General features: G+C 46.3%; 4 protein-coding genes across 9 annotated transcripts in view; 1 reads left to right on the top strand and 3 right to left on the bottom strand.

The window, feature by feature from the left end:
* LOC126570388 (low-density lipoprotein receptor-like) overlaps positions 1-4,809 on the top strand; it is a 220,207-nt gene extending 215,398 nt beyond the window's left edge. For all 6 annotated transcript variants that reach the window (XM_050228121.1, XM_050228125.1, XM_050228124.1 and 3 more), the window contains one exon: positions 1,526-4,809. In XM_050228121.1, coding sequence (XP_050084078.1) covers positions 1,526-1,570 — 45 coding nt within the window. In that variant the 3' untranslated portion in view covers positions 1,571-4,809. The remainder of the gene's footprint in view (positions 1-1,525) is intronic.
* A 2,520-nt stretch (positions 4,810-7,329) lies between these two features.
* Positions 7,330-9,110, bottom strand: LOC126569013 (uncharacterized). Its single transcript, XM_050225784.1, has 2 exons — positions 8,086-9,110; positions 7,330-8,010 (listed from the first exon to the last, which is right to left on the bottom strand). The coding sequence occupies exons 1-2, from the start codon at positions 9,107-9,109 to the stop codon at positions 7,460-7,462; spliced, it is 1,575 nt and encodes a 524-aa protein (XP_050081741.1). The 5' UTR covers position 9,110; the 3' UTR covers positions 7,330-7,459.
* Positions 9,111-11,210: 2,100 nt separating this feature from the next.
* LOC126569408 (fatty-acid amide hydrolase 2-B-like) lies at positions 11,211-15,472 on the bottom strand. Its single transcript, XM_050226471.1, has 3 exons — positions 14,366-15,472; positions 12,037-12,590; positions 11,211-11,967 (listed from the first exon to the last, which is right to left on the bottom strand). Exons 1-3 carry the CDS (start codon positions 15,096-15,098, stop codon positions 11,695-11,697), a joined length of 1,560 nt encoding a protein of 519 aa, XP_050082428.1. The 5' UTR covers positions 15,099-15,472; the 3' UTR covers positions 11,211-11,694.
* Positions 15,473-17,158: 1,686 nt separating this feature from the next.
* Positions 17,159-23,714, bottom strand: LOC126571046 (fatty-acid amide hydrolase 2-B-like). Its single transcript, XM_050229268.1, has 4 exons — positions 22,712-23,714; positions 18,332-18,875; positions 17,683-18,251; positions 17,159-17,602 (listed from the first exon to the last, which is right to left on the bottom strand). Exons 1-4 carry the CDS (start codon positions 22,883-22,885, stop codon positions 17,330-17,332), a joined length of 1,560 nt encoding a protein of 519 aa, XP_050085225.1. The 5' UTR covers positions 22,886-23,714; the 3' UTR covers positions 17,159-17,329.
* Positions 23,715-25,475: the final 1,761 nt, after the last annotated feature.

The following is a 25,475-nucleotide window of genomic DNA, read 5'->3' as shown; positions in this document are numbered from 1 at the left end:
ATCCGGACAGTGGGGGTGCTGCTGCTGCTGCTGCTATGCAGTCTATGCAAATGAAAGCTACCAAGTATTGAGTGAAAGCAGTGCCCATGATTGGATATCAGAGAGAGAGAGAGAAAAAACAAGAAAAAAACCAAAAGAGCTCTTTCGCAGAGAAAAGAAAACCAAAACAAACAAAAAACCTACCAAAGAAGACAAAAGAGAGATAGAAAAAGCGAGACATGTTAACCAGTTTGAAAAGACTCCACTCGTTAACCATGTTTCATTATCGTCTCTCCTTCTACTGCTTCTTCTTTTCTTTCCATTTCTATTTCCACTCCAAAAAAAATCGCGCGGTCCGCCTCTCTTTCTCTCGCTCTCTCTTTCTCTCTCTCTCTTCTTTTCTTTCTTACTCTCGCCTCGATCACGTGTGTAATCCGTCCGTTACGTTCAAATGTCCAAATTGTGACCACGACGACAACCTATTGGCACCTAATTGGTTCCAGATCAATACCTTTCACTATCGAACATGAAGTGTTTGCCCGTTTGTGGGGTTTGATAGGAATGGTGACACAAAAGAGATTAAAAGACAAAGAAACACTGGAAAAGAGAGCAAGAGAGAGAGAGAGAGAGAGAACGAAAGGGAGAGAGAGAGAGAGTGAGAAGCGGAAAAATAAACACACACCTACACACTCACAGGCACACAGACACACACAGATACTCATTAACTAGTAAGAAGCAGGGCACCACCGCTCCCCGCGTCATCCGTCTTAAGTTGCACCCACCCAACCCCCACCCAGCACCATCTTCATGCGCTTCACCTCCACCGCCCACCCACCTCCGTACCACCGTTGCGATCAGCTGCACCGACACCGCCGCGTTGTGGAAGGCACAGTGACCTGAACCCACTCGATCGAGGGTCCGGTTCGTCGGGTTGTGTAGTGCTAAAGGCTGGATAAAGGGCGAGCGCGCACATGCACACAAAAACACTCTCTCTTCCCATCACCACCGGGAGGGAGAGAAGGTAAGAACGCCTCCGCCACGGTCTTCCGCGTCCGGATGTCCGGTGTTTGCGTTTCTGTCTGTTCGGCATGTGTCCATTTAGCGTTCCCCCCCCCCCCCCCCCCCAACTAGCAAGAGGCAGCTAATGTACGATAGCTGTTGCATGATGTTTTTGCATTGTTCTTGTTCCATTCTTAGGTTCATTCTTTTACTCTTTATTATCCTCTACGATTTCGCTTAATATAAGTGTTTAATTTTTTTTTTACTTGCTTTAACTTCCAACCTCCTACAACCTGCATCCGTGAATAGTTAACTGGTACCCGTTGTCAATTTATTAGTTTACTGTTTTTTCCGCCCAGTGCCTAATTTAAACTTGCGTAGGACGTCCGTTAGGTTTTTTTTTCGTATTGTTTAAGTTTCTGTTTTGCAAATTCTCTTCTTCTCAATTATTTCCTCTACTTTTAGTGTCTTTTAGTGTCGTATTGTTATTGCACCATTGATACAACATTTCTTCCCATTACTCTCTCCTTCTTCTTTGTCCGCACAGGCACAAGAACCGCTCAACAAACCGGCAACCAACGATTTCGTCTAGCCTCGACCGACCTGACATCAGAGGAAGCTGTGCAATGCTACTGTGCGACGGGCTGTGGATGCAACGAGGATTGTACAGTGTACGACAACAGTGTAGGCTATAAAGAGGCTTCGAATAAGAAGGTGTACACATCACATTAGACCGCGGATCGGATAATGCCAAGAACGCTGTAAAGAAATGAGGGTGTCAATCCGTAGAAGAACAGAAAAATCTTTAATCCTAGATCAAAGCTCAAATTAGTTCAATTTTGCATACACACTAACACACACATACATGCACGCGCAAACACCACAAGCTGGTGTCGGTGGAAGGACGGTTATTTCGAGGCCATTTCGTTTTCATTTATTACTGTTTTGGATTGGTTACAGTTGGCAGTGGCGCTAGGCGGCTTGGGAAGGGCTTTATTTGTTATAAAATGTCGTTGGCCTACCGTTTTCTTACTTCCCAGTTGGTTCCTGATAAGCTTTGCTTTACTTTTTGTCTACATCTTCCTTTGTAACTCGGCATAGAGCTCGAGAAAAGTCGGTTATAGTTGACTATTACCAGCATGAAGCACAGTCCGAGTATCAACCGGACAAGGAATATGGTGAACGACCGTGAATGTGGTTCAAAGCCATATTCAAAAGCTTTGGCAAAAAGAAAGATATAGACAATGATGTCTTTCACTGCTCCGGAATGCCCGTCTGTGTGTGAATGTGTGTGTCTTGGTGTGTATGAATGGGCATTCCGGCATAAGAAACGAAGTTACAAAGTTTACGGGATACGTGCAATACGTGCCATGGAATGCCCAAGAGACATGTTGCACACTTGCATATACCCATATGTTGTCATATATGTATAGCTAAACATATAGACATATGGATTGTAATTTGTAAATAAGCAGAAATCGTAAAGTTTTCCCGTTACACAAGGCCCCCTTACTTTTTGTTTCGTTCTCCTGCACGGTAGCAAAAAAAAAAACTAAAAGCGTCCCAAACTCTGTCTCCCCTATTCGCGCCTCTGTCGCACGTCTAGCGTCAAGGTGTTACGCGTAGCTAGAACCAATTTTATTCTCTCGTTTCACTGTTGCCAGTTATTTAGGACAAATTGTAAGGAAATGGCAGAGAAGGATGCAAAATCAATGCTGCTCTGGCTTCCTAAATTGCCACCTCCCGTTGGACCTCGTTTGCTAGTGCTCCACCTTACCCCCCTTAGTCACTCGTTCGTTCATTCGTCCGTTCCGTTCGTTGCCCAGTCAATGATCACCAGAGCGATTAATTAAATCTACAGCACTGGAGTTGGAAGAATGCGAAGATGCGCAAATGGTTGCACGTCCAAGGCTTAAAAAAAGAAAGCGACGACGATTAGGTTTAGCGATTAGATTGTGCGTTTCGGGAAGAAGGTGCGTTGGGTTTTTTGCTCAGATGTTTGCTCCATTTTTACTCCGACACTAACTCGCACAGTTCGTCCTTCAAACGGTCGAACTATGCGAACAGTTCGGAATGCATAGAAACATTGCTCAACACTAGAAAGATTAGAGAGAGAGAGAGAGAGAGAGAGAGAGAGAGAGAGAAAGAGCGAGTGAGGAAGTCGGAAAAGTAGCCGCGGAAGGCCTCCGCACTGGGCGCGATGTACACAAAGGGGGAAATGGGCCTAGGGAAAGCGGCGAGGGGAAAAAGAAACTAATTAAGAGAATCGAAATACTACTCTTGCCAAATACTGTTACGCCAAATGCGAATGCGAAAGTTTTTCCTTTATACTTTTCGGTACAATCCGTAGACACACTCGAATCCGTACGCGTACGAAGGACGTCCGTTCGTTCATCCGTTTCCCCGTTTTATAGCGAAACTCAACTTCAATCCCTCCAAAAAGCAAACGCGTCACAACGACGTGCATACGAAACACGCAGCAGCGTGCAGTGTGGTTGTCCTGTCGTAGATTAGAAAAAGAAAAGCGCAAGACAGCCATTTGGCAATCGATCCGAGGATCGCGAAACCGACGGTTAAACCGAGGGCCATTTGAACCCGGTTCAAAGTAAGACAGTCAGCGAGGCAGGCCATGGGTATGTAACCACTTTTTCCTACTCACCAATCCATCCAAGCAAACCAATTCTCTGTCGGCGCGTAGTGGAGGAGCACCTCCGTGGAAAACTAGATTTTCCCCTTCTTCACTCAAATTGCATGTAATACGTAAACATAAGAAGTAAATGCAGCGATTCTCCTTTGGGGTGGTGTTATTGCATGCACGAGGAACGAGGAACGAGGGAACTGCATTCAGATTGTATTCAGCCAAAAAGACAAGAACAAAAAAACAAAAGCGTTCGCCGAGCACCCATCCGCTGGGTCTGTAAATAGATGCACTTTCGATGGTTCATAATTAAACATAGAAACAGAGGTAGAGAGACAGAGCGAGAAAGGGAGAGGGAAAGTATGAAAAAGTCTACATAACGCATAAGGCCTGCTTATGGCAAAAGGATCGTGGTAAAACGAGAGGATCCGCTCCGCTAAGTGTTCCGATAATTCCAACCAATCGTGTGCCACATCATCATCACCATCATCATAAAACTCTCCTTCCCCTCCGTTCCGTTGTGAGTACATTCGATGGCCACCGGTCAGAGAGGGTACATTGGTGGAGTAATCGTAAGTTGTTCAATTACTATCGAGGTACGACATCGGTGCGTGGCACTTACCCATCTCTCCGATAACAGTAAAGTTCTGTATGTTTCGTCCGGTTCCTGGCCGGACCGGCGCAAGTCACTAGACATGAACATCATTTTTGCAACAAACATCAAAAGCAGAGAATAATATGGAAAAATGCATAAGAGCGCCAAGACCGTAACGTAGCAACCGACACACACATGAGAAAGGGAAGTAGGGAAGTAACATGTTAATTATGCGTTTTGTACATACAGATATATTTGATATATTAATATTATAAAAAAGGAAATTATATGACGCCCGGGGTGGACAGATGGTAAAAGATTTAATCTTAATTATGTGTACACACAAACACACACATACACACGCAAACACAAACACAAACGGCAAAGGAACACTCTCAGACACCTCCTGTGGCAAGGCAAGAACGAACAGAATGAACAGAGAACGACAGGAATTAACGACAGGAGAGTGACTAAAGTTTAAAGAGGGGCCGTCGGCTGAAATACGGCGTTACTCTAGTGAAGCCGGGCTTCGTGCAGGAAGGTGAAACAATAGAAATTATTGTACGATAAGAAATAAACTAAAACCAGAAAAAACTAACACATACGTGCGGTTGGTTCGTTAAATGGCTGGTCTGGAAACGTTATCCGAAAATGGACAAACTAACCAACTTTACGGTGAATGCCAAAACATGGTGTACTAGGATGCAGAATCGAAATCAGTTGTTCGGCGCATTGTACACGGCCATCCCTGATTGCTTTTTCGTTTAACATTGCATTGCACTTCATCTGACATTGCGCCATTGTTGCACTATATGTATGTTCTAGTGTGTAACAAACTCGGTTGTCTGCTCCAATGAATCAATACGCGATCTTTCTGTTTGAAACTCCCTTTATGTCACGAAATCTGTTCTGCCACAATCGTGTCATTAAATGTTTTCTATGTTGTCATCGTGCAGCTGCCACGAGGAAGAGCAGATCAATTGGCGAAGCAGCTCTTCGTGATAACAGACCACATTTAATTTTCGCTGGGACTTCCCCCGGTGTGCATTTGGCTAGGCCTTTCCCAGATCCGAATCACGAATGCAAATTGGATGATTCCAAAGCACGGAGATTCAGCATTTGGAGGTTTGCTTATGGGAAACACTCTGGACCAGCGTTCAGTGTTGATCGTCGTCCAGCATGAAGCACTTCACTATTTTGTCGCTCGCTGCCTGTGTGCTTCTGCTGATAACTTATCCGCACGGATGCGAACCCTTACCAGAAGATGCCTTAGAGCAACGTACAGCGGTCGGGGAAGGTTCTTCCGCGGAACAGATCTACGATCCTACATCGGAATTGGTTAGAGCTAAACGGGTTAGTCATAGTACAATACTCTTGCATTTTTACTTTCATAGCGATTATTGTGTGAATCAGGAATCATTCGGAAATGTGATTTAAACTTAGTTAAATTTTGCTTCGATTTACAATTAATTTCGATTTCAATGTTAGTGATTGCACGAGTGTAAAATAAGGACGGACTCTTTGTCTAGTGCTAATGCAATGAACTTATCTGAAATTCGAAGGTATATTCTACAACCGTTTGCAATTCTCTTTTACTTTTAGAATACAGTTTCTTCTTCTTCACCTTGCTCCAAAGGATATATCTATTCTGAAATGGCCAAGAAATGTGTTCCAAAAAAAGTAGTCCCATTATAACCTGTCAACTACAACTATAACCACTAACTACCGGATGGAATAAAGTGCACTTGAGTGAACAGCAATCTACATTTTCGTTTATTCTTTATTATTCTTTCGAAATCATCTTACTGGGAAGGTGTGGTAGGCTCAAAATGTATGAAAAGACGGAATCAACGGCAATTGCGAAAGAATTGGACTGGCAGACCACATGGCGATGTGTGGTGGGAGTTCAAACACGAGCGGTGGAAAAACCGTCTTCAGTAAGTTTTTCTTTTATGTATCTGATGGCAACTTGTTTGATCAGCCAAGGTTCATCTTCCAAATGAATTGTAATGTCCAAGCACTTTTAGCAATTAACAAGCGATCACGTAGCGAATTTTTTTTTTATCAAACGACGATTCAAGTCATTTTCCTGACCCTTAACTCCGTAGAGCTCTTGCAAGGTGCAGATAGTGATTCCTTGGGTCTAAGGTTAATGAAACTTGCACAGAATACGCAGGAAACGGTCAGCAATAATGGGAAAATGGAAATTAATTGCAAACCACACCAAACTCGAGTGAAACCGAAAATTTGAAATAACCCGCCGCTGAGTAACTTTTAAAGTGCTCCACAGATCTGCTCGAATCGCGACCCCCGTCTTTTCTCTCACAAAGCAGTTTGGCGCGAGAATTTGAATTTTTCATTATTTTCTAACGAACGAAATAAAAGCCAAAGGTGAAGAGAGTAAATTAATTCCCTCTACTACTTGGTTAGCTATTTTAACATGTTTTCTCATGAAATTTACGCATCCAGATTCTGAAAGCATTCATGTGTAGGAAAACTTGTAGAGTTGTGTTGCATAGCCTCCGCTATCTTGAGCTACAACTCCACCTCCAACACCGATGAAGGAGGTAATTTTTTCACCTTTTTTCCTTTGATAACTTGAACAATCCGTAGCTTATGAGAAAAACTGTGTTTAAAACTTCTGCTTCTACCCATTAGGAATTTGAAGAATATTTTCTTACTTACACACTTACTTACAACATGAAGAGGATTTTTTACAAATGAATTGATAGTTTGTTTTATAATACTTTAGCTGTTTAATACTAAATAGCAGTTGTCTGCCGTTTCTTTATAAAAAAAGCATGTCGCAAATAGAATTTAATACCATTCTTAAAAATGTATCAGATTCCATTTTTATCTCAGTAGACTGATTTTGGGTGGACAACGCAAAACAACCACGCTTCCACAAGAATTATTGTCATTCCTGCATCTTTCAACTAATTTGTCATTAAAACTAATCTTCCTATACCTTAAATGATGCAATTCGATTTATTACCAACACACATAAATACCCGTCAATATTGTTTCTCAAACAAAAAAACATGCAAATGCCCTTCGCATTCATTAAAAAGGCAATAAGGTTTTTATCGTCAACTTTTATTAAAATGATTCCTTTTTATTCCATTCCAGTTCCCCGTTCGTCTGTCGTTCTTATTTCAATTCACAGAGCCAATCGCCATCGGCAACGCTAACCATCCACTATTATCTTAGCATTCTGAGCGCACTCGCGAAACACCACGGTACGGCATTCAGCGACGCCAGCTACTTAAACACGAGAACCACAGCTGCGACTCGCGCACATCGAACAGATTGTAGTAGGTGGAGGCAAGGGTGGCCCCGATGCCAAACATAATCACCGCCCCGGCCAGAATACAGTCACTGTACATCACGTGATACAGTCGCCGCACTTGGACACCCAGCACCGCAACACAATCACCAACGGACGTACGTAACTTGACCAGCGAGCCCGAACCCATCGATCCGATCGATCCATACCAAGCCGATGCTCGCTCGCTCGACTGCAGCAGTTCCTGTTCCTCAGCTTCCTCCTCTTCGATACCGGAAGTCGACCCAAACTCCGACGAACCGGTGGAGTAGGATCGTTTCAGTTCCTGGCTGTACAGTCGCTCCAGTTCCAGCATCCGCTGATAGAACAGTGGGGGCAGTATGAAGATGAGCGGTCCGGTTAACGTACCACCGATGATGCCCATAACCAGATCGAACCGGGGCAATATTTCCGCAATCAGCACACCACACCAAACGAGCGTTGATCTGATGATGCAGCGCTTCAGAGTGAAATCTAGAACGAAAGTTCAGAATCAGAAGAGAAGAGCGTTCCTTGCGTCACATCGATCTCTGTCGATGTGTCTCTTACCCCGCGAAGCACCCAGGACATCCTCGATGTGCTGAAACAGGGCCGAATTCCCGACGGCACTCGAGAGGCACAGCTGGAGCGTCACAAGCAGGATCGTCAGATAGAGGGACCAGCTCGGTGGCAGTATCTGTAGCACATTGTTTGTCGTCTCCATCCCAAAGCGGTACGCCGCCAACAGGGTCGTGATCGCGGACAGTGAGCACGTCACCAGAATACCATACAACACTGCCCTCCCGATCTGTCGTTTATGCTGCATATCGACCTGAATGGTCAGCAGCATCGGATGAATGTCGAACTGGAACGCAATGATACCGTACGCCTTCAGCAACTGCACCAACGGTGGCAACCCGAGCGTAATGCCGTTGAACGGTCGAAACGATCCACCACCACCGGCACCGGCACCGGCGCTACGATCCGCTCCGATCGATATCCACGTCAGGAGCGCCACACTACTGCACACCACCACCGATACACTGGCCAGGGTGCGCATGTTTTTGGGGCTTCCGAGCCACATAATCGGACACAGGAACAGTCCAATCAGGATGAGCCAGTAGCAGAACGAAAGCTGAAACGAGGCTCCCCCTTGGCTACTGATGCGTGCCCCGAGTAGCTGCAGATTCTGGGCGGCCACCAGCAGATTCGGAATGCCACCACCGAACACGGTCAGATCGAGGAGCACCGTCACGAACACGCTCATCCGTTTACCGTACGTGAACTCGGCGATCGCCGCATACGGATAGCGGTTTTTGGCCACGATCGAAGGATCGAGCCGCTCAGCGATTGTCCAGCAACGTCCCAGCACGACGGCCGTGTAGATCTGCAGTGTTAACACCAGCAGCACCAACGGTACACCGTACAGTCCGCACGAGATGATCGATTTCGGTAGCGCAATGATCGGAAACACACCGAACAGATCGATCACGCACAGGGTGGCAAAGAACAGGGACAACTTTCGGCTCGATGGATCACCATTCGTTCGCTGGCCACGGAACCAGCACAATCCGGAGTAGCTTCCGGAAGCCATGACTAGAGCGAACGAGCGGCACAGACACACTGCCGGAGTGTAAACCCCCGAATGGGGGGGTTCGAATGGGCAAACGAAAAACCGAGCGAAACTCTTTGGTGAAGTTGGTTTACGGTAAGGGAAATTACATACGCCCCAGGCCAGATGCCGAGCATGTTCTGCGTTAGTATTGGTGGCGGCCGGCTGAACGGTTGAATCCTTACAAGTCCATCTGGCTACAACACGGGCGCTAACGGTGACGATGCCCGGCGTTGGGGCAGGTTGAAACATCGAGTTCGTTTCGCTTTCTTCTCCCCCTTTTGTGAAACTTCTTGCGCGTTTCATTCATTGTGCCAGATCAAAACATTCGGTTCCAGGTGTTCGCTATTAATGGGGGATGGACCAGGTCGAGGGATTGAACAGGGTAAAGGTGGCAGAAATAACCGGAATTCGCTTCAGATGTGTACTTTTTCCTATAAGTCATTTTTTGTTAGTGTTTATCAATCATCCATCTCCGATTCTTTGTTGCTTTCAATGGTCTCATTTACAACATTTCTTACATCGTCAGTTTCATATTGGATTTGGGTAGTTCTCGTGGTTTATAAAAACCATGACAAATGGGCTCGTAATCATAAAATAGTGAATGCCTAGTGTTGGTAGCGCAATAACGAAACGATGTCTTCTGAAATGTGTTTCGACATCCACACCAACTTGTTTCACTGGTTCTATCGGGTATGCTGTAAGCTAGTCAAACACGAAAACAGACCAATAGGACGTTCTATGCAATAAAAGATCCACTAGCAAATATCTAGAGACAGAAGAGCTCCATTGGAGCCTGGTGTAGCGTTGTACTAAATGTAGGACGCTGGATGATGTGGTTCAAGAATAATATTCTTCACCAGACATCACCAGACAGCAAAGCAGTAACTATTTCATGTCCAAATACTTCTGTTGCCACAGTTTTAGTGGCTTTTTTTCTCAACAATTCTTCATCGCAAGTTTCTTACCAAAACAAGGCTCATTTTTGACGATTTTTTGTGACGTAACCATTCAACTTTAAGCTTTAAAATGAAAGGCATATTAAACAACAACTTTTGAAGAATATTTAGATCTATTTTGGAAAAGATTAAATGAAAACTTTATCCATGGCATTACATTTAGACAGTCGTATCTTCGAAAAGATACTTTTTCCGGTACCCATCGTAGCTGAGTGATGGGTCATCAGAAAAATACAAATTGATGCTCGTTTGAAAGATTATTAGTTTATCTAGGTAGCCCGGGAGAGTTTTTGTAAATTTTCCTGTTTTTCGATTTTCGGCAGATTTTTGAAATTGAAAAAGTGATGCTTTTTGTCATTTTGGCTAAAAACACGATTTTGTAGATTTGTTTAAAAACTAGTATCAACAATTTTCCTGAAATCTCGACTCGAGGAAAAAATTAACTACTTTAGCCCGCCCTTAAGCCTTTGCCACAGTAAATGCAGCATTTGCAGCAGCTGCGGCACGTGCAGCAAAATCTGTACAAAATCTCAGAACTGCTGCCGCAACAGCCACAGTGCTGCTTTAGTCAAAATAAAGTCTACGGCGGCGTGACCGTGCTAAACCATTCACGTGCATCAATAGGGCGTGCTTAATCATTTGCACCCTCCTTCCGGTCCCGCGAGATAAGCGACTGTCCCAGTGGACTGAATGGTGTTTCGAAAAAACTATCACCTGTTAGTCGATTTTGTGAACGTGACACTTGGCGCAGTTTCGTTTCTACACAACCGGAAAGCCATCATTCGCTGTCGCTTCTGAGTTTGTCGCCCAAAAGCACGCTGTTTTCGGATTAAAAGTACCTTAAACTGCTGTTGCTCAATAGAAAAGCACATAAAAAAAGCCTGCCAGTTGTCTTCTGCGTGCATGCGGGAAGGAAGAAGGCGCATTAAAATGAGAATTAAACAACAAGATGAACGTACCAGTACGGGACAGCACTCAGTTACTCCTAAAGACGTACGTTAATCAGAGCATGCTTTCTAACACACAATTGCACGGAATATGTCCGCATTTTTAACATAGAAAATTACCTTAATGGCCAAACACTGGTGTCTTGTCGAGGCACGACAATTAACAAAAAACACTAATACTGTGCTGCAATTTCTATTTAGTTTTGTTTGAAAATTATTTCCAAATGCTTTGAAAGCATATACCAATCCCAACTACACTAACAATTATGAAAAGGAACACTAAACATTTAAATAGCTAAACTCAACAGCAAAGTGGAAAAATCTCGATTAAACAAAGATTAAGAAAAACCAACAGCATGTATTGTTCCTATTGTTTATTAACTGATCTTGTGGTTACAAAAAAACGTAATGGACGCCCCACGAGCCCCACCGGGAAGCGGATACATGCGTTTCAGCATAAACCAACTCCAGGCTCAAAGGTTCCGGTCCAACTCATCCCAACGGTTTCAGGTGTCGCACGCATCTAACCAGTACCCAGCTAGGCCAGTGTGCAGTGCAGTGTTATGCGGAAAAATGGAATCTCATACTCAGCTCGCTACGCACTCACAAAACACACCTCGCATACACTCGATACGGTGTGCTCTTTTCTCCCTCTAGCCCTCTATTTCGGTGGTTGCCATCCACCTAAGGCCGATTCGAGCTCCTGAGCCACCCGAAGACACAATCGATCCTGATTGGGGCCCGCAACGACCTGTATACCGACCGGCAGTCCGTGACGGTTGAATCCAAGAGGCACTTGGGTAGCCGGCAACCCTAGCGCATTAATCACGGCCGTGTACATGAAGCCCGTAACGTGACCGAACGATTCGTAATGCCTTAAGGCGGGCTTCGGGAAGGAGGGCATCAGAAACACACCATCGGTACCGAGTCTTTCCTGTGGATAGAGAGTATTAGACAAATATTATTACGCTAATCAGGTCCCATGGGCCACCAGCACACTTACGGTAATGTCCTGCTTAAATTCGGCCGACATGCGAAGGTATCGCTTTCGGTCCTTCTCGCTAACGGTTCGCTTCGTTGCCGACAGGATGTTCATGAAGAGGGCAGCAAACGTGTGCTCCGATTGCCCCACCACAACCTTCACCAGCTCCCAGAGCAGGTTTGCGTTCGGATTGGCAAAGACCGACGGTACCTCCGCCAGTGTTTGCAGTTCCGTCGATGCGATCTGCATACTATCGCGGAAGTGCTTGAAGTTGATCGTCTCCGAGTAGATGCCCTTGTTCTGGAAGTGTTTCACGGCGCTGCGTAAACATTCGCGAATTTCCGGTGCAATCGGTACGGCGTTAATGCGCAGATCGAGCTTCTGGGGATAGTAGATCTTCAGCTTCGTCACATCGACCGGTTCGTTGAGCCGCAGTTTGGCAGCATTCGCACCGCTCATCACCTCCAGCAGCAGCGGTAGATCCTTGGCGTACCGACACATCGGACCGAGCGACAGATACTGATCGAAGTGGGCATCGGTGCAAACGGGCATGTGGCCCTTAATGGAGACCACACCTGGAAGATATTTGAAGTGATTACAACATTACACATCAATCCAGTGTTTCAATTCCAGTGTCTACAATTTATGTTGTTGAGAAGGTTAAATTGTGATCTTCCTACAGTTACAGATTAGTAGAAAATGTGCGCACGGATGCTCTAGATAGTGATAATTATGATATTTCCACTTCGAAATGTTCAAATATAATTAGTATTTACGGTGCAAAGAGCTTGTCTACGAAAAAGAAGAACCGAATTAGTGTGCTTCGAGTGAAAGAGTTTAACAGAAAGTTAATTTTAAAAGAAAATTAACCTTGAAAGAAAATTAAAAACAACTTTGAGTAAAAAAAACTAATATCTACCTAATTGCTCTATCTAATTTCATAGTTTCATCTTTTTGTGATAGAAATTTGGCTGGCCAAGAACCCATTAAAGGTTCCAAAAACTTAAACATATCTTGAATAGGGATTGAGGGAACGAAAAAGAGTTATTATGTACCAAATACATCCTTTCAACTCCCAACCCCTTCCAGATAATTAAAATATTAATCTCCTGACATTAAGTACCCTTTAGAGATGTAGATATTGATTTTTTTACCCTCGACTTTGATATGTACTGTTCTTCAAAATGGCGAACCAAAATTCCTAAAATGAAGAATGATAGACTAGGCGGTAACGTTAAGACCCAACTGAAATATAATTTCACCAATGGTACGTTGAATTAAATTAAGTAATATTTTAGAAACAGCTGCAGCAATAACCAGTACCGCTTACTACAATAAATGAATGTAAAATATTACAACAGAAACAATCCAGAAAATGTTTCTCAAGTTGTATACGCTTTAGCTCTGGAAAGGTATAATTTTAATACTATTTAAAAATCTCCATCATACTTTTGCTTTACAAAGCGAGTGGACAGTGCTGTTGCTATTTATCAATAAAAATGCACAGCTCACACTCTCCTCCATTGAGCTTCTCATGACATTCACTTGCTAATAATTCTGCCATTTGAATTCAAATGCATCTTTTGTGCCTTGTGCGCTGAATGCAATGCATTGCCACTGTCACTATTCCCTTTACCAACGCTAACCACCGCTCAAGTGACAATTAATGCACCTGCCAAGGAATTGGGCCACGTTAGACGAAAAAAGATGCGTGTTCTTCACTCGACCCCAAAGCCACACGGATCTCCGGGGCGCAAAACGGGGCCACGTGAATGCAAAGTAAGTGCAGTACGTGGCCCAGCGAAGCGAAGACATCGGTGACCGGTGCCCTGCCCATGAGGGAAGGCCCAAAAGGGTGACGATATCGTACCACACCGTAGTTAGTCCAGAAAGCCAACTAATGCACTGATACGCGCTATCAGAGCGCCGTTATCGCGAGCTTCCTGAATCTGACTCACGAATGAATCACTTTTCGGGTCTCATGCAATCGTAGGCATCGACTTCAGCAGGCGTTTGAGTTGAACGTTTTTTTTTTTTACCACGGCCACAGGTTCCCGCTGCTAACGGTACGAATCTGTTTTTCCTGCTCTTAATAGATTCCAAATGTCGCTTCCTAGAACGACTGCAATCAGAACGCAACACAACCTTCAGCCGTTTAATGGCCGACGGACTCGTAAATTGATCACAAGTCCCACACCAAGTCGCATTCGCAAATCAAGTTTGTTGCCGAGCTACGGGCGCGAGAGTCAAAGGTGTATCGAGGTCCATCGAGGTCCGACGTCCCGTCGATCACATTTGCACATTTCAACCCGATAATGAGGAATAATGTCTGCTAGCGGTGACGACTTACCGGCCGTGGGTTTGTGTCCAAAGATGCCACTGAACAGGGCCGGAATGCGGATCGAACCGGCCAGATCGCTGCCCACACCGCACACCGATGCACCGGCACCGATCAGGGCGCCTTCGCCCCCCGACGAACCGGCCGCACTGCGTCGCGGATCGTACGGATTCAGCGTCCAGCCGGTCACGTTGTTGTACGCCTCGAAACCCAAACAGTACTCGGGTGTGTTGGAGACGAGCAGCACGACCGCACCGGCCTCCCGTAGCAACCGGACCGCCTCACCATCCGCTTCGGCCGTAATGTTTTGACGCCGTACGACACCACCACCCAACGACAGTCCCTTGACCGAGCAGCTTTCCTTCACCGTAATCGGTACACCGAGCAGTGGCGACCGTTTGGCCAGCTCCTCCAACGAATCACCATTACGGCGCGCAATGGCAACCGTCTCATCGGCGGCCACGGCCTCGGCTAGCGCCGCCTCAAAACGCTCCTCCACCACGGCGTTGATCAGTGGATTCACCTCACGGATGCGCAGTACGTACGCACGGACCACATCGACCGATCGGAGGCTACCCGTGCGTATCTGCTCCGCCAGCTCGACCGCCGGCACTCGCAACACCTCATCGCGGATCACCGGGAACGGTTCCTGGCGCTTTGGACCACCGATCCGCGCTAGGATCGGTTCCAGTACGCAGTTCACCAACCGCAGCACCAACGCAACTAACTTCAGTAACAGCTCCATAACGACTGGCCCCGTCACTCACTCACGATTGTCGAGCCCTGTGCGACCTGTTGATGGCCGTTTGCGGTGACAAATCCGGAGCCCGCAACTGTAATCCACACGCGCACTCCTTGGCAGTGCTATTGTGTGCACGATTTGCGCACCTCCACCAATCACACGAAGTAGAGTGGAGATCGTCAGTAGGAAGTTGCTTCGGATTCGAATTCTAATTACTTCCACCCTGTCCAGGTACACACGCTAGCACTCCTCCAAAGGTCGTGTGCTTTTTCCGCTGTCGCTGGTAACAGTGCAAATGTGTAAACGACCGACCGAACGACGACGACGTATTGACGATCGGTGTGCTGCACCTCATAAGGGCCTGATGTAGACTACTGGAGGACGGGAAGTACCCTCGGGGTGCAGTGTTATACCGCTCGCTATCTTGTGGCTCGCTATCAGTGAAATGAACACAAACCACAGCCACAGAGACACGAGGTACGGACCGTGCCATACCACAAACACGATGGTGATAGAGCGCCAGCAGGACGGGCTTACGACTGCTGCTATCGGTGGAAGGCGGGATCCTATCACATAAACCCGGATCGAAATTCGACCCCTGTTATCGGCTTTCAGGGGTCGGACATCGGGGAGTTGCGCTTGTTACAAAGGAAGTGATTATGAAACAAATCGTTTCGAATGTTCAGTTCCGTGACACTGAACACATTCCATGCACATGCTGGCACATGTTAACAGGTATTCTCTTAATATGGTCGTACAGTTCGTGGTTCTCGATCAAGTGCACTCCCAACAGGGGCATCACCAGTGAGCATTCGCTGGTTGGAATACGTGCAACCAACAATTACCACAATCGTTCAAAACACGACTGAGCTACAATTAAGAGCCAGTACGAGAGCTTGCAGTCACATTACAGTAATAGACTGTTGGCGTTCTCTGTTCTTTAGCAGAATCCGAAGCACGTCTATCTCAATGACTAAGCAACATTCGTAGATTCCGTTTCATTCTAATTCAGCAATACAAACAAATCATATCTATCAATTTTATTACGATGCTCAAGCATCATTTCGTTGTTCAACAATCTTTTCACAATGCTAGGGTAGAGTAAATATTATGAACTATTTTTAGAAAATCATTGGAAGGATGGGAAATCCAGCATAAAACTTTGAAGGTGTGAATAATTGCATGTACTAAACAAGAAATTTTCATGATGAAACATAAGAATTAGCCTTATCGGCCTCTACATGGTTTAGGAATCCTATTTTTCTTTGCTTTATCGAGGGGTAATTGATTTCCTTTTTTTATTAAGTTTCAAGCACAGTGAACTTACGTTTTCCATATTAAGTACTAGTTTGTCCGTTATTGCGCTCAGTTTGTGGTGTTGCACGGTCGATAATCTCAATAAAAAAAATAATAAACACCAGGTAAATACACATCATCACATAATTTAAAATGCTGTTATTCGCAAATGAAAGCATGATATGGGAAAAGGAGTCATTCCTTATTAAACATTTCTTTTTTAGTTTTGTTGACTCGCCAACCTTTTGTAGATTGAAATTTTTATTTTTGCTTATTGAAATTACACATGTCTTCTAATGATAGAGGCATAATTTTCTATCATTTGGATTGTTTTTATATCGCTTAGTGTCAGTACGGGGTACATTAAACAAAATGAGGCTCATTAAGAAGCAAAATGCATCCCTTTTAACCTCCGAACATATTCAAGTAGTTTAGAAATATTTGCAATACGATATCCTGAAGCTGAACCACTCAATAGCTTTAGAAATGCCTTTACATCCTATTGTGACAAATACTAATAAATAGCTTCCTTTCTGAACCGGGTTTCCATTGCACTACTGCCGAAAAGCGTTCCATTTCAAGGATCTCTTGTCTTCTATTATCTAATCCCAACTATGGCTGTTATGATCAGCTAACCATCAGGTATCTCTTGAGCATAAAATGATTTCGTTAAAACGGGAATAAAATAACGATCACCATCCTCTCGTCCATTCGTACATTTCGGAATCTAAAAAAAAAAGACACAAAAAGAAAAACAATCCACGAATAATGTTGTGCATTTATTCAACCTCATACACTAATCTGTACAATGATATTTGCTCGTTTCCCTCCCCTTTCCCGTTAACTTAAAGCATTTGGATTGCACGTGATGATCCCACTGATCCACTGGCGATAAGATTAATTGTTGACTGTTGCGAATGCTTCCGAACCTTCGAGGCTCATTTCGGTGGCTGCCATCCACCGAAAGCAACCTCGAGCTCCCGGGCTATGCAAAGACCCAGTCGATCCTGGTACGGTGCGGCAACGACCTGTATTCCAATCGGTAGCCCTTGACGATCAAATCCCAGTGGCACGTGAGTAGCCGGCAATCCTAACGCGTTAAACAGCATCGTATAACCGACGGTCATAATGTGTCCGATCGACTCGTAGTGCCGCAGAGCGGAAGTCGGGAACGTTGGAAACAGGAAAACTCCATCCGTACCCAGTGTGTCCTGTTTTGTGAAAAGACGAAAAGACGAAAAGATGTATAAGGGATGGGATTGTCTTTGAAAACGATTTGCTAAACACTCACGATCATCTGCTGGCGCATACGTTCGGCCTTCTGCCGGTACTCGTCCAGCCGATCCGCGGTAAAGAAGTTCTTCAGTCCCAATATCGCGTAGAACATGATACCGGCGAGAGTGTACTGGGATCGACCGATCAGGCTCCGCACCAGCTCCCAGCCCACACTGTGCTCCGCTTTCGGATTGTCCGGATTGTGGAAGATGCTCGGAACGTCGGTGAGCGACGAAAGCACACTGAACGCCAGCTCCATCGCTTCGTGCATGTTATCGAACTCGAACCGCTCCGTCGCTAGGCCATTCGCTTTAAAGTGCTGCACCGCACGGTACAGTGCCATCTTGATATCATCATCCACCGGAATGTGGCCCGGATTGAAGCCCATATCTTCGGCGTACAGCACACGAATGTCCTTCGTGTAGACGGTTTCGTCCAGGCGCAGCTTAGCTGCACTCGGACCAGCCATAATGTGCAGCAAGGTCGGTAGATCCTTGGCGTACCGGGACATCGGTCCCACCGTCAGCAACCGTGCAAACTTTTCATCCGTCGACATCGGGAAGTGTCCTCGGATTGAGATCGCTCCTGCAATGGAAAAAAGAGACACAGCGTTGAGAGTTCGTTCGTGGTTCGTGCTTCATTTCGCCATCCTCTTCGCTACTCACCTGCCGTTGGTTTGTGTCCAAAGATTCCATTGCAGTGGGCCGGTACACGGATCGAGCCTGCCACATCGCTACCAACACCGAACAGGGACGCTCCGGAACCGATCAGTGCTCCTTCGCCCCCGGAAGAACCACCAGCCGTCCGACGGTTGTCGTAGGGATTCAGCGTGCGTCCGGTGATGTGATTGTACGACTCCCAGTTCAAACAGTACTCCGGTGTGTTGGAGACGAGCAGTGGGATGCAACCGGCCGCCCGGATATGCGCCACGGCCTCACCATCGCTCGTAGCCCGTAAACCTTTCCGTGCCAGTGATCCACCGGTCAGTGGAGCACCACGGAGTGAGCACGATTCTTTCACCGTACACGGTACACCCAGCAGCGGGTAGTTCTTGATGAGCCACAGCGGCTGCGTTTCGGCAATCAGTGCGTCCGCCTTCCGTGCTTCCTCGATCGCTGCCTCGAACCGTTCCTCCACGACGGCGTTGATCAGTGGATTAACCTCACGAATCCGCTCGATGTACGCTCGCACGACATCCTCCGATCGTAGCTGTTGAAAGAGAACACCGAAAATCGAACGGAATCAATTACAATCCACCATGACACGAGACAATCGACACATCACAATCGGCATGAGTCCAATGGCGAGTGTGAGGCGAATAGAAATGGTCGGCGAATAGTTTTGGCCATCGTTTTGCTCGTGCGCGGCTCGAGAGGATCATTTGTTTAGCTGAATTTGATGCCCATTCGTGACCCTGATCGTCACGCAATACCTGATCGGTCACACTAATCGCTACCGACGATTAGAAACCGTTGCTTGTTGTCGCCGGTTGCGACGCATTGCCCCGTGCCCAGTGGGTCAAATGGGCCTGGTCGGATCGGGAGTAAGGCCGGAAGAAGATGGATTGCAATACTGTTGCCTTGATTGTGCATGCAAATTTTTGTCAGCAAAATTGACATCCTCGGACTGACGGGAGAGGCAATTCAATTCAGGTTCACACGCTGGACAAAGCTGGCTCGGAGCCGATGGCTTAGGCACGCGTACAGCATAATAGTTTGGGCCACCATGAAGCGCTCGGCGATCGAGCATCGAGCTTCTGTGGTCATTTGCCAACTGCAACGCGTATGCGTACGCGCTCATGTGCTTTAACCGATCAACGTGCCCGTGCAATCACTAGCGCCACCCAAATCAAACACACATGGCCCGTCGTACCATGGCGAACGGAATCGAGTTTTTTGTTGGTCGCATGCACCTCACCGGATTAGCGACAAGACCGGGGGGAGATGTGATGGTGAGTGAAGGTGAACTAACGCTAGTCGGAACGAGCGGAAAGTAAAACCGGTATCTCGCTGAAGGTTCTTGGGGTGTGTATTCGCACCAAGAATGGTTCTTTTATGCGACGCGTTCTACAATCCGACGGAACACGTTTTCTTATTTTTAATTGATACTAACAGATGCATGAGGTCATGCATGCATGTTGGGGGTATATTCCGCTAGATGTTCACTTGTGGCGAAGGTAACCTATTGAGAATTGTTCTACTTTATCAAAGAAGTTCTAATTAGTCTGAGAGTTAATGTCTACAGTGGGTATTTGCCCTAGATACGCTCTTGATGATTCCACACAAAGTCTTACATTTTAAAGCGAGTTTCTCCTGTTTTTTTGTAACATAAATCTAATAAGTCTAACAATAAATCTAAGTATGTTAAAATACATTGCGCGATAAATGAAATGTGCAAGTAATGAGAAACGTGGTGCTAAGGATGTAATTATTAAATTGTGTAATCAATTTCTTTGTTTCCCATGCTGTATCAAATTGGCAGAGTGATTATTTATTTTAATTGATTGAAAAATAGAGGGGTTCTTTTGGTTACTCTACCTACCAAGCCATTTCATCGAATGCCTATATACGCTGTCATTATTATTATTAATGCTACCGTTCCTAAAACCGAAAGGAAATCTACCTAATAGGCAATTTGGTGATTGTTTGTTTAGATCAATTTTACAAAAACAAAAACCCGTCATTAAATTGCTCAAACAATATTATAAATTTAATTAATCGAATGGATAAACGAAAAGTAGTGAGATGATCTTAAATGTTTGTGGGATGCAATCATCATGCTTATGCAAGAAATATGAAAATAACATTGTTTATACATTCATTTTTCTTGTATTACCATGTTGATTGCAACGCTCAAACTTTGTTTACGCCTTTGCGCATGAACAAAGGTAGAGAATAAACCAAATCATTTGACAAATTGTCTCAAAACTAAAAGCTGAAAAGGGCTTCAATGGATCACCTTGCCCTAGCACATGAGACATGTTGAGGGTCTACCATTTTGTGCAAAAAACACGTTGACAGAAACTGTTTGATTCTAGTGCTCAGATGTTTGCTTTCGGTGTACGTATGAGGTAATAAGTTACGGCACTCTAAAGGACAACCAAATTGCTTTAGTTAATTTAAAGAAAAAGTCGAATAAATTAGGCTTCTTGATTTAAAATGTTCGTTTTGCAATAAATAGCCAATAATCATTATGAACTTTTAAAATCATAAGCCTTAAATGCTATAACATGAATCAATTTTTCAATTTGTGAAAAATATCACCAAATTCACAAATAATTAGAATGGTAACTCTAACATAATGTTAAATCAACCAGACTTCTATCAACAAATGATGCACTAGAGCTCTCTTCATGCAGGTGCTTTAGCCCGATTGTTTCTGGTACTTCAGCTAGATCATAAACATCTATTTTTCCCAAACCTATCGCTACCATCTGCCTTCACTTTTCAAGATTTGGAGAGCCTTTTCGCGTTTCGAAATAGAATGTCTGCGCATTAGAATAAACTGACTTTTCGCCCAAAAACAAGTCTATTTTGCACGCGTCTCGTCTGTGATGATCTGGTTTGAAAAACAGGTTCGACACCCAGCCCATCCTCGATCCGACCGGATCTTCTGCTCATTCTATACATGGTTCCTAGAACCTCCCCTCGAGGGCCAAAACCGGCCGAAACACCGACCGGATCCGCAGACAAAAACCTCAGTTCGTACGGGGCGTCGTTGGCGAGCGTCGTCGGTAAACATCTCGTATGCTCGTGCTCATATGGTGATCGCGTTTTTTTTCTCTCGCTCTCGGCGACGATGCTCCAAACGATGAGGTCAACGTGTTCTACGAGTAGAAGGAGTAGACGGAAGGAACGGTATGCTTGTTCTATAGCGCTGAAGAGGCCAGACCGCCTGGCTAATTACCGTTTGTTCGGTACACATGCGATCGTTCATGTCTGGTTGAGTTCCACTTACAAACGAGTGTCTGCCGCAGTGCCAACAGCTTCACCTTTACCATAAGCGCATGGGGCATGGCGACGATAAAGAGGTGATGACTGCCGAGCGATCACACAAGTGGCCATCACTTCAACTTCTTCCCCGAAAAATATTCAATCCCCAGTACCTCCGCTTGGCCGACGCCATTTTTTGTGGCCCCTTCTGGACGGCAATGAGGTTAAAGAGGACAACGTGTTTCTTACTTCCGACCAGATTAAGACAAAACTTCTGTCTTGCGTTTTTTTTTTGTTGTTGTTGCATAAAGAACGTAATTAATGCCAGCGGGCGAAGTAACAAACAACGTGACTTCCTCAAAGTTTTAATGCTCACCGGAGGGTGGAGGGAGGGAGGTAGGGCTCCCTACTAACCACTGGCCACAGTTTGCCTGCTAATGCACCATGCAGCTCAATGGCGTATCTGATACATTCTAAAACGCACCTCTGGTGTGCTTTCTGCGAACATTATCAATTGATCAATCTCATCAGCATCATTCTACCTTCTCCTCTGTCTCCTCCTCCTCCTCCTCCTCGAGCAGATCCAGTAAAGATAAACAGCGGCACCTGGACAGAGCAAACAGTGGATCGGTGGATCCGGCAAGGGAACCCGTTGCCAGATTCTCACGCCACCGTTTGCGATGAGCAAACGATGGGCTTGGTCCGGGATGATGTGCTGATCCGACTGTTCCGCTGTTGACTGTTTGTCCGACCAATTGGCTCGCTACTAATAAAATATCCATTCGTCAATCGGGCACCATCGCCATGAGTGAGACACTTCCGTAAACGATGCGATGGCGATGCGAGCGTACCGCGTGTGGATTCCACTCTGCACAAGCACCCCGTGAGATGTATTGCCATCGATTGTCAAGGACAAACCACCCCCTTCCCCCCTTCCCCCCCCCTTCCCCTCGGAGAATGGAAAGGGAAAAGCAGCAACATTCACTTCACTTTATTTCTGGCTCGCTGTACCGAGCACCGACTCTGTGCACTTTGTTTGGTTGATTGAACTCCTTGTCTTGTCTTTTTTGTTCGAAGGTGCCAAGGTCTAGGCCAAGGGATCACGCAGCTTACCTCTTTGTTCCGTATGCGTTCGGCCAGATCGACGGCCGGTATCCGGAGCATATCGTTGCGGATCTCCGGAAACGGTGCCGTCCGCTTCGAGCCACCGAAGAACACGATGAACGGTTTCAGGAGTACATTCAGCAACCGGAGCAACAGCCCCAAGCAAATCAACCAAAGTTCCATCGTCGAGCGCAGTCCGAGCGGTGACACTCGCTTTATGTTCGATTGTAACGATCACCTCTCCAGCACTCCGGCGAGTCGTCGTGCACGGTCACCGGTGTGTCTTCACCGACAGTGTGGTACGTTGGCCGAGTTGCCGGCCAATCCCGGGTGGGTAGAAAGTGTTTATGCAAACCAATTCAATTAAACCAATTACGGAGCAAACGCGACACACTAGCGGCCACACCAGGAGACGTCCAGCGAACCGCGGGAGTTTATATCGATCGATGCCACAGGAGAACGCTTGGCACCCCTCGGGGGGGGGGGGGGGGTGGACACAGGTTACGCTTACGTAATCGGCGTGGCGTTAACGGCGCTAGAGTCTAGATAGCTGGCAGGCTGCAACTACTACTACCAGTACTACCACTACTACTGTACAACTGCTGCTGCTGCTGCTGCTGCTAACGATCTCTGCCTCTGCCTAGAGCGAACTTCTCCTCCTGGAGGTGCAATCGCTGGATCTTTTCCGCGACCGCAGTTACTTAGTCAGTTGCGTCACTTCGCGATGTGATGCTCCCTGGAGGCGGCCTATCAGTAGATAGAGCGACGACGGTTACCCGGGGCGTTCGGTTGGCTTCTCGAACACAAAACTTCTTCTGTGAATGTTGCACTCCCAGCATTCAAATCACAAACACGCGATCGCACACGCAACGATGCCTCTCTCCTGATTGCACGATTTCACGTGCCTCACGGAAGCGCTTCGCCACTGAGCGGACAAGAAACGAGAAACGAGTCCTTTCCAGTCGCAACAGCAACGACAGTGTGCCTACAGTGCCGATCCGGAGTGTTCGCAAGCCACCGCTAGACTGAAGCAACAGCACCACCAGCGAGACCGCAGTATCGCGATCAAGCTCGCGAGCTCGAGTATGCGCGTACGATCGATTCGCGGTCCCCCCCAGCCGGCACCCAGCGTCACCATCGTGCGTCACCAAGAAAGCATCGAGCTTATCAGCGCGCGAGAGCGTACGCGTATCAGAACATTTGCCTCGCTCGCTCCATGACACGAAGAAGGAGGGCATGACCTTGGTGACATACGACCTAGAAAAGGGCACCACCACACATCGTCGTCGTCGTCGTCGGTGGAGCGATAAATTCAAACCAAAAAACAGGCGCAGTGAAGCAGCAAGTTGGTGCTGGCAAGCGTGGTGCAGAAGAGGAATGCACGGGCAATGCACGGGCAAGATGCGTGTCTCTGTTTTGTCATAATTCATGGTAGCGAGGACGAGGACATAGCAGCATCCGAGCGCGGAACCAGTGCACACCGCAGCGCAGTGTTGTTCTTGAAGGTGGTTGCTGCTGCTGCTGCTGCTGCTGCTGCTGCTGGTGGTAGCAAGGCTGTACGGGTCGTCGCTGTACCGAGCCGGATGGCCATGGCTTACTGGTTAATAATTGTGCTGCGGCCGAATGACCCCTAGAGGCTGGCGCCGATCGTTTGTTGAAGAAGAAAGCGAAAGCACCTTCGACGCAGGCCACGGCCAAGTTCATCGTCTGCACATCGTCGTTACATGGGGCCCTTTTACGTCCGGCCAACAATAATAATAAAAAAAAGACAATAGAAGCAATCAGAGGACGATCTCGGATTCGTTAATAACCACTACTCACTCGACGGGAGGTCGCTGAGCTCCAGCTGCACTGTTGGCGAAACTGGTTAGACCGGAAGGTAGGTTGTGGAAAATTCTTTCTGTACTTCGTGCTCCTCGACATGGGATTGGGGATTGTCTGATGCCTGTTAACGTTGTAGATCATTGACCGTACACGATGCATCTTTTGGTGGAGGGGGGAGGGGGGGTGGCGCGGTAGTAGGAAGCGGCATGACTAGCGTAGACTCGGTCGAGGTCCACGGTATCACGCTTGATGTACTCCCCTGCTGTCCTTGGCAGGCACGGCGGTACGATCCTTTACTGCCTATTTCATTGAAGCAATAATAGATCCACGGTATGCGTGCAGTAGTTGCGTGCAGTTGCGGTACGTTCTAGAACGCGATCGACCCAATTAAGATCAGAGTCTTTTAAATGGAGCGGCATCTTCGTGAACTCATATCACTCGCCACGGTCGTGGAACCAGTTTTCCGGTGTCAACGTATCAGGCGTATGAGGCGTGGTCAGTGTGGCGAGCGATGCGAGCGTGCGATCTTCACTTTGCAGCCCCAAGTCGATCAAGTTCAAGGTCGATCAAGTTCGGCTGGTGCGGTGTAGATCAGTTTCGCTTTTACCTTCGTTCGGTCGGAGTGGAACTTTTTCCATATCAGCGTTTCGGGCGAGTTCATTGTGATAAATCTACGGATGTTGCTGTTACGATAGATCGGAATCAATTCATGTTTGTGGCAACAAATTCAAGAGGTTACAACGATCGGTTTATTTCAGTTTAGCGATGTTGGTGCGCGAAGCGACAAGACAACTATTCATCTCGAGCAATTCAGACAATGAAAAACATAAAGTTCACTTAGTATCATAAGAGCAAACTAATTTTAATTTTTGAGCTTTGAAATATTGCTTCCTAAACCATGCTCCGTCCGGCTCAAATATTTATTCTGTAAAAGTGCTGTGTTACTCAA

Source organism: Anopheles aquasalis, chromosome 2 (genome assembly GCF_943734665.1).
Source record: "Anopheles aquasalis chromosome 2, idAnoAquaMG_Q_19, whole genome shotgun sequence".
NCBI classification, from domain to species: domain Eukaryota; kingdom Metazoa; phylum Arthropoda; class Insecta; order Diptera; family Culicidae; genus Anopheles; species Anopheles aquasalis.
This window is presented reverse-complemented; position numbering and strand designations above follow the sequence as displayed.